This window comes from Crocodylus porosus, unplaced genomic scaffold, assembly GCF_001723895.1.
Source record: "Crocodylus porosus isolate Cpor-Errol unplaced genomic scaffold, CroPor_comp1, whole genome shotgun sequence".
Lineage (NCBI taxonomy): Eukaryota > Metazoa > Chordata > Crocodylia > Crocodylidae > Crocodylus > Crocodylus porosus.
The window spans coordinates 92594135-92608751 of NW_017728906.1; the positions used below are offsets into that span (position 1 = coordinate 92594135).

Genomic DNA, 14617 nt, shown 5'->3' on the forward strand with positions numbered 1-14617 from the left:
GAAGGAAGACCAGCAATTGTTCTTTGGAAGCCTGAAGTCACTTCCTTCCTGGCACTGAACAGTTTCAATGTTTATTAAACCAACCCTGTAGACAGATTTTCAAGGATATTCCAAGTTACTTAAGTTGAATATTGGCATGCTTAATACTTGCAAACATTGAAATGATGCTAAACCGAAGTAATTTTGCTTGTTTTGCAGACATAGATGAATGCACGGTGTCAACAGGCATCTGTGGAGAAGCTCGCTGTCAAAATTTAATAAGCTCGTATGAATGTCTCTGTGATGCAGGCTACAAATATGATGAATTAAGAAAGTCTTGTCAAGGTATGATCATAGAAATGCTTTGTAAAAGCACTGTTGCATGCTACTCTTTATTTGGTCTTGTTTTCGATTTGGTTCCTAGTTTAACCACCAGATACCTGTTTGCTTTCAGTGTCTACAAGCAACTCTTATCAGGTTTTCAGTCCTCTTTAATGTCTTAAATAGAACAAAGTAACTGTGATTTCTTGTGTTAATGACAAGCACAGATCTGGCTGGGATCCGGGAGAATCTGGTCATACTGCTGTCTCTATCTGTGGTGTCGGAACAATACAGAGCAGCAGTTGTTGTCTTTTCAAAACCTCCATTTATACTATTTAGCTAGAAGAACTAGGAGACCTGTGTACGCTGGGTCATGTACATCTCTGCTGACTAGACTTTCTGCTGCAAACTTTTGCAACAGAGAGGGTGTTGTAAGCATTCCAGAACTGCGGTTGCCTTGAGCCATTCATCTGAGAAGCTTAATGACAAGAATCACACAAGCTTTACTGAGTGCAGAGTATTTGTTTGTAATGACATACCTGTGGGCCATAAAAATGGCGTTTATTTTCTACCTTATTTTTGAAGTGTGTGAGAAAATGCAAAAGGAGGAAAGAAAATAGTGATGAGAAATCCTGGAAGCGCTACCAATGTGTTGTTAGGGTGTGTTTTGTTGTTGTTTTTTGTTAACAAATTATTTATGCAGTTAATTACATTGTTAAGCAATTGTAAGAGGAGTCATATTAACTTAAGCTGGACATGTACGAGCTAGTCAGCACAAGAATAGCAGAATGGGCTCAAAGAAAGGATGTCTGACCCAGTGGGTTAAGTGCAGGCTATGAATGAAAGGTCTAGGCCAGATCAGGAGTCAAAGCTGTGATCCCATTCACTTGGGCAGCAGAACCTGTCTGTGAATCAGATTCCTTATCTGTGAAATGGGGATGATGGAGGTGGTCATATTTCCCTGTTGTACATGGGGGGTGAGGTGTAGTCACTGATTCTTAAGCATGTAGTCATAGAGCTACAGGCAATCCCTGCTTAACGTGGTTCTGCTTACCGTGGTTTGGCTATAGCGCTCATTTAAAATACCTGATTCCACTTAGGACTTAGCACGTTTCGTTTTAATGCTGAGTGCATGGGTGGGGAGAAGTAGCAGCTTTGAGTGAAATGGTGAATGGCGAGGCAGCAGGAGCACAGGCTCTGCTCTAGCACATGATGCTGGAGTGGTTGGCCAGTGGACAGGCGGGGTGGAGTGGTGGTGGTGAGAAGGAGCAGGTGGGAGAGTGCTTGGGGGGCATGAGCATGGAGCCCAGGCTGGTGCCCAGGGCCAGGGCTGGTAGGGCCCAGGGCAGGGGAGCAGGAGTGTGGCGTCTGCTCTGGCACATGGTGCTAGAGCGGCCGGCAGGTGGGCAGGGAGGAGCGGCAGTTAAGAGTACTAAGCAGGGGTTGCCTGTATATGGTTAGAAGGGATCTCAAGAGGTCACGTAATCCAGTCCCTTGCTCAAAGCAACAGGATCATCCTTGGGTAAACCATCCCACACAAGTGTTTGTCTAACCTAGAGGTGGGCAAAATATGGCCTTTGGGCCAGATCTGTCCCACAAAAGGATTTTGTCCAGCCTGCAGTGGGTCCCTCAGTCCTGCCTGGCCCTGCCATGGGGGGGCAGCCCAGATCATAGTGTATGCAGTTGGTCCTGCTGCCCCTAGGCGCACAGCAGGTCTGAGGCAATGTGGTGGCCACGTTTGCTTCCGGCAGCCCTAGCAGCGCCAGCTTTTTCCAGGTGCCACTGCCATCAGACCTGGCCCAGCTGCCTAGGCGCCCCAGTTCATTTGCCCTGCACACACAGCCGGGGGTGGGACGTGCAGCTGGGTCGACGGGATGGGGCTGCAGGCAGGTGGGGAGTCTTGTTCAAGAGTGGGATGGGTGGGTGGGGCCAGAATTGTGGGACAATGCCAGTATAGGGCCAGGGCCCAGGGCAAAGCTGCGATCCATCTCCTGCACACATCCCTGAATCCACAGACAGGGGGTGTCACCATGCTGTCACCGCCCTAAGATCCTGGCCCCACCTGCTCATCCTGCTCCTGGATGCTGCTCCCCACCGACCCACAGCCTCATCCCATCCACCTGGCTCACCCACCTCTCCTGCTCCCAGATGCTGCTCCCCACCTGCCCATAGCATGATCCTAGCCACCCAGCTGAGCATGGAGCAGAACCACTTAGGGAGTTTTGGTGATCTGGAGAGTGCAGTGTGGTGGGGTTGGGGGGGAGATGATGCTGACCTGGCCCATGACAGCTCAGCAAAACTCCCTAAGTGGCCCTCAGGCTGAAATAATTGCCCCACCCCTTGCGAACCAATACCTAAAATTTCTGAGGATAGAAATGTACAGCCTCACTCAATAGGAGAGAACAGTGCTCTAGAAGGACAAAAGTAGTATATACTTTCTGGGCTGTGTTATAAAAAGTAGTAATAACAACAGCTGGTAATTCTCTTCTCCCCCCTCACCTTCTTGGTGATGTACAGATGTGAATGAATGCGAACTGAAATTCTGTGAGCAGACGTGTGTCAATTTTCCAGGAAGTTATACCTGTCACTGTGATGGCAGAGGGGGAGTTAAGCTTTCCCAGGACATGAACACTTGTGAGGTACGTTAGCTTGCATTTTCATAAGTGGGAAAAAGGCATATTTTAAATGACTATTAAGAGTTTTGAAATGATGATATTTGAGCTAATATCCAATCCTAGTGCTAAGCTCACTTGAGTTGGGCAAAAGGATACTGTAAGAAGCCAGTATCTCTTTCCCAAACAGGGTGCCTTTTTGGGATGGGGTTTTCTTATGGTTAGTGTGCTTGGTGTGCTGTCCCCTTTCCAGAAGAGGATGGCAGTAAGAGCATTGTCTGTCCTGCTTAGCTGTAGGCTGCACCTGCCTGAAATGCAACTAATTTTATTTTGTTGTAGAAATAATATGCTTCCACTGGAAGCTGGTGGAAGGGATTAAGTATGGGCGTTCTTGTGACTAAGATTAGTGTATTTTGAGAGCATGTCTACTTTTGGAGTATAAGAATTAAAGTATCCTGTTCACCAACTACATGCAAATCATCAGTGTTGAAGAGCAGAAGAAAGCAAATACTGCTTAGTCTTTTCTTCTTGCCTTCATGTGTGAACAGATACTTAAACTATCAATGTTTTGATTATAGGATATTGTACCCTGTGTGTCTTTTGCTGTTGCAAAAAGTGTTAAGTCTTTGTACCTGGGGAGAATGTTCAGCGGAACCCCCGTTATAAGGCTGCGCTTTAAAAGGAAACAACCGACAAGGTGAGAATAAACTTAAGAGAGCTGAAGACTCTTCCCCCTTCCATGTGTGCATGTAATTAAACAGCCATTTAAGATTAAGATTGTTCATGTTTTTCTGAATCTTTTATCATAACCGGGAATCTTAATTAAGGTTCAGAGACTTATTATGCTAGGCACTATACAAACAAGTAACCAAGAAGGCATTCCTACCCCCAGAGATCTTAGGTTAATCTCTCAAATATGGCCAGTCTTTAATTCCTGTCTCCATATTATTATAGCCTCCATAGTTTAACTTTTTAGAATTGAGTTAAAAGCTGCTACTTTTTAACAGTGGTCCTTAACAGTAGTCTGTATTGATGCGATCTTTATGGAAAGCACACAGGTTTTTGATCTCTGCATAACTGTAATTTGTTTCTTGACACCCATGTGGTCAGACTTGTGGCTGAGTTCGACTTTAGAACCTTTGATCCTGAAGGTATCCTTTTCTTTGCTGGAGGCCATCAAGACAGCACATGGATAGTCTTGGGTGTGCGCAAAGGGCGGTTAGAACTGCAGCTGAAGTACAATGGCATAGGTCGTGTGACCAGTAGCGGACCAGTTATCAACCATGGCATGTGGCAAACGGTGAGTATAGGCTGCTTGTTCTCACAAATGTCATTCTTACATCGTTTGTTTTTTGTGGGTTGTGTAGTCAGCCTTTTTTGGTTTCTTTGCAATGGTTGACAGGATACTAACTGGAGGTATTTATTATTGGGTAGGCAGTGCCTCAGTGTTTAACATGCATTTGCATTTTCTATTTAAAGCTGGAAGTGTGCTGTTTCTTCTACAGGCGGCTGATTTTTCTGCACTTGAACAGAACTTTTGCTTTCCCCTCTGCAATTACTGATCTAGGACAGAGTGCACAGCTTCCTTGCTGTTGCAGACCTCTATTGCTGTCAGCACCTCACTGACATGGTGCTGAGAAGGCAGGTCTTTATTTCATAACTAATTTTAAAGTTTCTTTTAAAAAAGAAAATTGAAGTAAGAGCAGTATTTCTGCTCTGGAATGCCAGTGCAGCAATAAACCAGATCCTGAAGCAGGGAAGAGGTGTAGGAGGGAACTGAAGGAGCATAAGAAATATTATTCCTTCTTGGTGAAGGTGCAGCATATGTATTTTAAACCCATTCCACACCTAGGGCCAAGTGGCAGAGTTAGAGCTAGCTACCTTTTCATCTTCCTATTCCCCCACAAAGTCTTGAGGCTGGTTCATCCCCTCAGCTAATTAGAATAGCTCTGATAGTTGTGGGGCCTGATATGTAGCTGGCTTTATCATTGGCCCCAGATGATCTTCAGCTCACTTTTCTGGACGGTTTTAAGTTTTTCTTACTCCACTGAAGTAGCACAAAGGATATTTTATCAGAGAATGAGGTTGAGCCCTGTGACTTTGTCCTTTTTAAACTATAATGTGTGTTTTAAAATGGTCTATTTCTCCCATAAGTATACAGTAAAAGCTGCCTTAACTGGCACCTTATAAGCTGGCGTAAGCTTGTAAGATAAAAGCAAAACCGGAAGTGCCCACTGTGGCACTTCCGGTTTCACTGAGCCCAGCCCACCTCTCTGTCCTGTGGGGCCCACAGGAGAGTCGGTGATGCAGTGGGAGGGTCGGCGATGTGATGGAAGGGGCAGTGATGCAAAAACACCTGTTCAGGCCTCTCAATTAACCGTCGTATTTTGTTATCTGGCACCCCCCATTCTTCATGGGTGCCAGATAAAGCTTTTTCTGTACTAGAAAATAGAGGTGCACCAATACATATTGGTGGTCTGATATTGGAACAGCACCAATATAAAGAAAATTGAGTGCATTGAAAATCGGCCTGATGTGGCCAATAATTTGGCTGATAAATGCCTGTGTGTGCACATAGCCACAGCACAGTGCACAGGCAGCGAGGAGCACAGACCAGCAGCTTAGAGAGCTGTGTGCAGCTCATAAGTCTGTTGTGGTAGCAGGGGAGGGGGGAAGGAAGGTGCGTGGGGGGGAGCAGTTCAATGCCCCCCATAATAAGGGAGGGAGTGGGGCTGGGCAGGGCAGGGTGCAGAACAGAGCCGCAGCTTGTCTGGAGGGTGTCATTCACAGTGGCAGGAGCCACCCCCATGCACACCCCAGGAGGTCATGGGGAGGGAGATGTGTGCCCCTGGATCTGGACGGAGCAGGGTGGGCTGCAGCTGTAGGCTGGGGTGGGGGGCTGTGCCGGGCTCTTTCTGGTAGGGGAGACTTCTGCCCTCGGGCAGCAGTGGTGCTGGGAGGAGGGGTTATGGGGGGCTACGGTGAAATTTGGTGTGGCTGCAGCCCCCCCATAGCCCCGTTCCCAGCGCTGCCACTACCTGCCCCAAGCTCAGCGTGGCCCAGTCCCCTACCCTGCTGGGAAGAGCCCAGTGTGGCCCTCGGCCCCAGCCCACAGCTGCAGCCCACCCTGCCCCACCCCACGCAGCTCCAGGGACACGCCCCCCCATGCCCTCCCAGTGTGTGCACAGTGGAAGGAGCTGCTCCTCCTCCCTGTGCCCCCCCAGCAGGGCAGCACCTATCTCAGCCCCACTCCCTCCTTCACTGCGGGGGGTGTTGATCTGCCCCCTCCTTCTACCACAACAGACTTACCACCTAGATGCAGTTGTATTGGAAATCAGATCGGTATCAGCCAATATGCCTCCTTAAAAATCGGCTATTGGTATCAGCCCCCAAAATCTCTGGGAGTGCACCCCTAATTTTCAGTCTCTGGAGATGACACAATAAATCTTTTCAGCTGTTCAAACAACTTTTCAACTGTTCAGACATCTCTTTAACTGTTCACCTTCACATTCCTCACCCATTCCATTTTCACTACTTCCTCCACAACTTTCCATTTATTCTTTTTACTTTCCTTTTCTCCGTTTTCCCTCTCTTTGTCCACTCCCTTCTCTGATTTCAACATTTTTCCTCTTCTACCATATAAAACCTCTGGAAGCCCTTTTCTTACAAACTTTCCCTTATAATTTTGGATTTTAAAAACATAAATAAAACATATAAATCTATATGCAAATAAAGTAGCCTTAGGAGCTAACTTAGCACATGCTTATTCTTTCCCATGTTTTATTGACTTACATATTGCTTCAGTTTCCTTTTGTCTGACACTTTAAGATTGTAAGCTCTCAGATGCAATGATCATATTTTAACTGGCTCCATTCTTTAAACACTAATGCAAGTGCTTCTTTTAAGTATTGGCTTCAACAGGACTCCTCATGCTACCAGTTAAGTGTGTGCATAAATACCTATATAACTGGGGCCAAAGGACCAGACGCAGCACCATGTAAGTCAGTGGGACCTCACCTAATGAGTTAAAGATCAGGTCCTAAACTTGCCTGGTACAATGGTCCTGGGTCCTGACTGAAGTGTAGTTTGATAGTCCAATGGTAAATAATCCCTTTCAGCAGATGAAGGAACAGACAGCAAATCCCTTCCCCAGGGAAAAAAATAAGTTTTTGCCAGCAGAAGCCTCTCTTACCTCTTGGGGGGCTTGCGTTATTTGTGTAGGTCTTAGGACAGTAGTTCTCAACATGTTTAGGCTCAGGGCACCCCTCCTTTGGCTCAAGGTACCCCTCGAAATGTGTTGCAGGATCTTGATTGAGAATCATTGCTTTAGGACATTGACAAGATTTTAGACCACACCAGAACTTTTGCAGCCCCTGCCTCAGTAAATATGCATACCTGGATTTGTGAAGCTCTGTGCTTTAGCCAGCTGTTCCCAATGTCAGAGACTCTTCCTAACATGTACAGCTGCTGTTATTGAAGCGTAATGCAGAATAAGCAGAGTGGCCCATGTGAGTTAATAGTGATAGAAAATGCATATGCCAGACTGTTTGCTTGTTTTGCAGTTCAAGGTGGAAAATAGGTGTTTTGTGAAGGTTTCAGGGTTAAGTTTTCCCAGTGATACTTATAAACTAAATAAAATCACCAAAATGCACCACTGAATGTCATAGCTGAAAGTTAAAAGGCTGTCAGAATAGATTAATTTTTAGCCTTCTAACCCCACTAGTCTCTCTTAATTTGCTTTGTTTGATTCTGTTGATTCATTTTCCAGAAAAAAATACATGGGTGCCTGTGAATGTACCAGACTTCTGCATTAGAATGCAAAACTCCTTGCCCCTATACCAATAATAATTAATAAAAACACTTATGACCATGTAGCCGTTATCTTTTCCATCTAAAGACCTCACAGCATGCTATAGGCATCAACTAGTAAATCTGTATGCCATTCTCGAGAAGTCTGTAGACTATTTCACTGGTTGTTGAAGTGCTCCAGCTTATGCAATGCAGTATAGCCATTGGTTGCTTTTATGGTCTGCAGCAGTTATGTTCTGGAACACCATATCCATTTGAAACTGCCTATGGGAGAAAGGTTAAGTGGGCAGAATGTAATTGCCTCAAATGCAGTGTGTGAAATGTGTGCCTGTGATCCACAAGCAGTTTCATGACCATGGGTGGCTACAGAGCTGAGGCTGCTGGTCTTGTTAATGCTTAAGAAAAGTTTTCTAATGTGAGGTTTGGGCATTTAACAGTTCCAGTGCTGACCAGAGGGTGCATAACATGGACACTGGCACAGCAAACTTTTTCTTCCTTGCATGGAGAGATCATTTTAATGCGTGGGTGGGACTTCAGCCTCCCTTCTTGTTCACTTCTGGGTTCTGTATAGTCTTGCTGCTGGCAAAGGTGCTATTTGGTGTGCGGTGGTGGTGTTTGTTTGTTTTGAAAGTCCACTATACACCTATTTCCTAGGAAGTGGTCTGAGGGCAGGTCTGTATTGTGGTCACCAGTGACTGCAGTGCGTGGCAGAGACAGCTGAGCTTGCTTTGAAGTAGCTGGCTTGGATCTAGCTACACAGCTCAGCATAAGCTAGCTTTGCCTCTTAGGCTGCTACCATGCATAGACCACTGTGGAAGCCTATGATAGCTAGTTTAAAGTGAGATTTAGACATGCTTACATTACAAGGTAGTCACTTCGACAACGTTGTAGGTAAAGCATGAGAAAAACATAGCCTACTGTATACAGTAAAGCAGTGGTTGGTAAGGTTTGGGTTAGATCAACCTGGCTTGGGTCTGAAGTAGACTAATACTTCTGGCCTTGTTGCAGCCACCGTTGATGCTTCTCCTGGCTGCCTGCCCCACCTTTTTGGGTGAAGCTGTCCCCTTACCCACTGCTTGTGTGGTGCAGGTGGGTGGCAGGGAGGAGTGGCGGCAAGGTGCCAAGTGCCCAGTATTGTGAGCAGGATGTTACCACTCTCTGCAGTAGGGCACAGAGCAACCATTGGTGTTCAGTCATTCCTAACTTAGTTTGGATTGGACCTTGTGATTTAAAATAAATTCTTGGTATTCTATTAGAAACATTGAGTGGCTGAGGGTCTTTACAGGGATGTCATAATTTCTGCCCTAAGTTCTCAACTCAAAGATGTCCTTTTAAATCTGCTGCAAACAGGATCCTCCACAGCCATGACAGATGGGGAAAGATTTTTTTTCTTGATTATCCAAACATCTTTCTTCATTAAAGATATATTTGGGGAGGTAGGGGAATGGGGGGACAGGGTTGGTATTCCCAGACATTTTAGAAGCCTCACTGCCTTGTCACAGGTTTTCTTTCTTCTACTGTAGCATTATTTTCCTTCTTCCCATTAACCAGAAGACCTCCCACTTCCATATCACGGGTTTGTAAGCTTGACATCCCTTGAGTACATTAGTTATCTAAGACATCTGCACCAACGTCCCCTCAGGGTTATGGTATCCTGGAGTTCCAAATACTTTAATAACTAGTCCAGGAACATTTTTTGAAGTCCTGTTCTCCTAATCCTGAAGGGCTGTTGTATACAACTTTTTCTCTCTCTTTTTTTTTTTTTTTTTTGCATTCCCTTGAATTCTTATCCAGTGAGGTTGGCCACTATGTTCTTCATTGCTATGTTGTGGATCACCAGTCATTGCAGATATTGTAAGGAATGCAGTGCACTAAGAGCTGCTTGTATCCTCAGCATTATGATAACAGCTGCAGGACTGTTCCTTGTCAGACCCTCCCTCTGGACCCCTCAGGCATTCTCTACAAGGGGAGGATTTATCCCTTAAATCATATTTGTAGAGAAGTTATGGTATAAAGTAGACAAAAGCCACTTCAGATATTTATAAAACAATGGTCCTGGTTGTCGTATATCATGAGCTAGGTTAGAAGTATTAGTAAATATGCCAAACAGTTGTCAGCGTATATGAAAATCATAGGCAATGCTGGAAGATTGGAAAAAGCAATGTGATAACATTTTAAAAAGAGCTACATTACTTTACAGTGAACATTACAATCTTTGGTGTATTTGCTTTCAGAACCATTGACCCAGTTTTTCAGATAGGGCCTTAGGACAAAGGGCACTCAGGCAGTCTGTTACAGGATGGAAAACGAGCTCTGATCTCTAGATCTCCGCACATGAGCTCCTAAGCATTGGACACATTTTCCAAATTTTTAATCTGAAATCCACATCAGAGCCAAAAATCACTTTTTTTGAAACATCTTTGAAGGCTTTGAGATGCACGACAAATAGAACCAAGGAGGTGATCATTCCCCTCTATGCGGCATTGGTCAAACCACAGTTGGAATACTGCATCCAGTTCTGGGCACTATACTTTAAGAAGGATGTGGATAGCCTCAAGAGAGTCCAGAGGAGGGCCACTTGTATGGTTAAGAATTTACAGGCCAAGGCGTGTGAGAAGAGACTAAGGGACCTGGACCTCTTCAGCCTCCAAAAAAGAAGGCTGAGAGGTGATCTTGTGGCCACCTACAAATTCATTAGCAGGGAGCAGCAAAGAACCAGAGATGCTCTGTTCACCAAGGCACCTCTTGGGGTAATGAGGAACAATGGTCACAAACTGGCAGAGAGAGCAGATTTAGGCTAGACATCAGGAAAAACTTCTTCACAGTGAGGGTGGCCAAAACTTGGAATGGGCTTCCAAGGGAGATGGTGCTCTCTCCTACCTTGTGGGTCTTAAGGGGAGGTTGGATAGGCATCTGGCTGGGGTCATATGACCTCAGCACCCTTTCCTGCCCAGGCAGGGGGTCAGACTCAACGATCTGTTGAGGTCCCTTCCGACCGTAGCATCTATGAATCTGAGTCTCCAGAGACAACTGGTAATGGGAATGAACCTGTGGAAAGGAGAAGTTTGGACAGGTAAATGTGCTTGCTCTTTTTTAAACACACAAACTTACAAATGAGTAGCAGTGGGGAATGTAAGATTTGTCATGTGATGTGTTTGGCTCTTAATTAGACATTGATGCAATGTTACCTAAATTCCACCTCTGCAAAAATGAGTTCAAATTACTTTGGCTATAAATGCTATCTCAGTGAAAACTACCTGGAGGAGTACCGGAAAAGCAGACAGGTATTTGCTGTGCAAACAATGCACTGAGTTGCACTGAGTTGCTGTCGAGTCCAGTATTAACAGTAGTTGTAGTTTGCTTCTTTTTCATGGTTCATTACATCTCTAATGCAGTTCAGAAACAATATTCAATTAGCCGTGTTTGGAGAATAGTGATGAAAACAAATACCAAGGAGAACTTGAGCTGTTTAAAAGTGTGGGTAAATATAAGAAACAGTTTCGGGTGAGAAAATGCAAAGCTGCTCAGTGGTTGGGGGAACCTGGAAAACAGCAGTGCCAACAGTGATAGGGCTTGGTGTGAGGTCTTGCTACTTCTAGAAAAAAACACAAAATCTTCCCTGTGCTCTACCTTGAGATTGGGCTACTTGTCCCCCCTGCAGAAGAAACTGCCAAGAACCACAGGATCTATCAGGTTTCGGGGGGGATTGCTCAGAGGCTAAGCTAACTTGCACAGATGCCCATCAACTCCCTAGGGCCTTTTCTTTTCTTTGTAACTCCTGGGCAGCATATTTTTAAACCCCTTATTTGTCTGTTGGTATCCCCCTCCCCATGCACACAAAGATGGAAAGGCTTTTGGTATTTGGGGGTAAATTTCCAGAGTCATGTAAGTAAATTTCCAGAATCATATAGGGTGCTAAGTCCCAAGATCCTTTGACATTTAGGTTCCTGAATTAGGCATTTCAGAATTCAAGGTTGAGTCTCTCCTCAAAATAGGACTGAGGAGAGTAAAGGAGCAATTTACAGTAGGGTCAAAGGAGGTTGGGCTTGACTGCATGTTGTTTGCTTCTTGGTAACATTCTTATCCCGTGATAAATATTTTATGTCGATAACCTGAGTTGTTTATGCATCATTGAGAAGTTTATCCTTAAACATAAAATTTGATGTGCCTGTACTTCACAGGATTCCAGGTTCCAGACCAGACCAGTAGGATCAACTTAACCTGTTAACTTGCAATGCACTGTGTACATGCCTGTGTGTATAGTCTAGATGGAAATGTAGAGCAAGGGAGCTGAGCTCTTTCCTGCTCTGTGTAGGTGTTAAAATCCTCTGGTATGTCTTCAGAGAGCAACATTTACCTTAGGTCTTTGGGTGCAATTTATCTGAGCCACTGTTTTTGTGCAGTATGGTATGCACTTGTTTTGTGCCTCCCTTCCCTTTCCAGAGGTGGCTGTATTTCAGTGCTACCAACTGTATTTGTGCCTTGGTTTTGCAGTGAACATATGCAGGCAGACCACTGGGCCTACTTGAACCCCCAGGAAAGTTTATTTGGTCCTTTTGTGTCAGTGCAGGAATCTACCTGGACATCTCTATTTTTAAGGCTCCTTCCTGTCTCTCTGAGATGACAAGTGCTGTATAAAAATACAGTTTTTTTTGTGTGCTGTCTCAGTTATGAACCTTTATTTCTTTTGTTCTTTGCTAACTGTCAAATTCAAAGATGGAATGTATTCATGGTCTGAAATCATCTGTGTTATCCACTATTTACTGGTGCAACAGCAGACAACCCCTTATCTGGCCTTCAGCTTTTCCTTTATGGCTGCAATAGGAAGATGAAAATAATTTAAAAACTTGTTATTCCACTTAAAACCCATGTAGATGTAGAGGTTTACATTCCAAACATTGTAAAAACATGAAGTAATTGTCAAGAGACTGTCTTCTCTTTCTTTTGCAATCCTAGCTTCAACTTGGAATGAGTAGACTTTCTTTTAGACTAACTTCTATTCGGACCCTGGAGAGAAGACCAGCAGACTCACCCTGTGCCTGAAGAAGGGTGCCTGTTTCTGAAAGCTTGCAAAGAACATTTTTTTTCAACTTTTAGTTGGTCTAATAAAAGATACCACATTTACTTAAATAACCTTGTCTGCCTGTGTCCTTAGACCAAGACAGCTACAACCAAAATCCCTGAAACATGGGTAGAATTTCTTTTGTGCTTAAGGTGGGTGGACTTTGGTGTCATGACTGCTCCATCTGCTTGCCTGCACCAAAACTTCCCTTATCAAAGGACAACATAAAATAGATCCCAAAAAGTTCATGAAATAGGCTTGAGAGAGGAGATGATTTCCTATCTTGTGAGTTCTGTTGCTTGTGTTTGCATTGTATATGACTTCTCAGTAGTTAAATCTTTCCACTGCAGAATATTCTCATTGATAATTTTGTTTCTCCAGATCTCTGTTGAAGAACTGGAAAGAAGCTTAGTTATAAAGGTCAACAAAGATGCAGTTATGAAAATAGCAGTTTCAGGGGATTTGTTTACTTTTGACAAAGGATTGTATCAGCTGAACTTAACAGTCGGAGGCCTTCCTTTCAAAACTAAAGACCTTATTCAGCCTGTAAGTACTTTTACTCATCACTTCAATTGGTACAGATTGTGTTATGGGCCTGTTTTTGGCTTCACTTAAAACAAGTTAACTCTATCGACCTTTGTGGAGTGAGGTCCGGCTAAGTGAGAGGGTAATTGAGCTTGGTGTGTGTTTGGAGCCTGGGAACAATGCAGGTGGAGGTTTCCTTCCCTGCAATGTGTTTTAATGTTTGTATTCCGTACATACGGTGCCAGACTCTTATTACGAATTACTTCTAACATCTATTTTTAGTAGAGAGCTCCAACTGTGCTAGTATGGGCTGTTTCTCAGCATGTAAAAAAGGGCTTTTTAGTGACTCAAAGGTTATTTTTATTAGTATTTTTTGCCTTCTGTGAAAGTCAGCCTCAAGGAAGAAGTCTAAAAACTAAAGGCACTCCTTGGAATAGTTTGGCTGAGGCATGAAACTAATTTTGGAAGACTCTACAGTAACTTACCCAAAATTTCCATGGAAGCTATTGGTAGAAGGAGGTTTATAGACCCCAGGGGAGGTGCACCTAGGCCAAGGGTTAGTGAGGAACTAGTTAGGGAACTTCTGGAAGGTCTGGATGTATTCAAATCAGCTGGTCCGGACGATCTCCACCCTACAGTACTGAGGGAATTAGCTGAGGTCATTGTAGGACCCCTGGCACAGCTTATGAGAACTCGTGGTGCTCTAGTGTGGTGTCAGAGGACTGGAAGAGGGCCAGTGTGGTTTCCATCTTCAAAAAGGGGAAGAAGGAGAACCTGGGAAACTGTAGGCCAGTTAGTCTTACCTCAATCCTGGGCAAGCTTTTTGAGAAAATTATTCTGGCGCATATCCACAAGGGACCAGCAGGGAGATTATGCTTAGCGGCAATCAACACGGGTTCATTAGTGGCAGGTCCTGTCAGACGAACCTGGTGGCCTTCTACGACCAGATCACCAAATCCTTAGGTGCAGGGGTAGCAGTGGACATAGTCTTCCTGGACTTTCGGAAGGCCTTCGACAGTGTCTCTCACCCCATTCTCATTAAGAAACTGGGGGACTGTGGTGTTGACACCCACACAGTCAAGTGGGTCGCTAACTGGCTGGAGGGCCGCACCCAGACAGTGGTGGTGGATGGGTCATTTTCAACTTGGAGGATGTGGGCAATGGGGTCCTGCAGGGCTCGGTCCTCGGGCCTGCACTGTTCAACATCTTCATCAGTGACTTGGACAAGGGGGTAAATAGCACCCTGTTCAAATATGCTGTGGAATAAGATGTGGGGGGACGTGGTCACGCTAGAAGGGAGGAATAGGCT

General features: G+C 44.7%; 1 protein-coding gene across 1 annotated transcript in view; it reads left to right on the forward strand.

Annotated features, from left to right (window-relative positions):
* Nucleotides 1-14617, forward strand: part of GAS6 (growth arrest specific 6) — a gene marked incomplete at its 5' end in the record, with an annotated part of 63167 nt that overhangs the window by 34478 nt on the left and 14072 nt on the right. The window contains 5 exons of the mRNA XM_019529616.1: nucleotides 199-324; nucleotides 2818-2939; nucleotides 3491-3609; nucleotides 4023-4212; nucleotides 13165-13329. Coding sequence (XP_019385161.1) covers nucleotides 199-324; nucleotides 2818-2939; nucleotides 3491-3609; nucleotides 4023-4212; nucleotides 13165-13329 — 722 coding nt within the window. The remainder of the gene's footprint in view (nucleotides 1-198; nucleotides 325-2817; nucleotides 2940-3490; nucleotides 3610-4022; nucleotides 4213-13164; nucleotides 13330-14617) is intronic.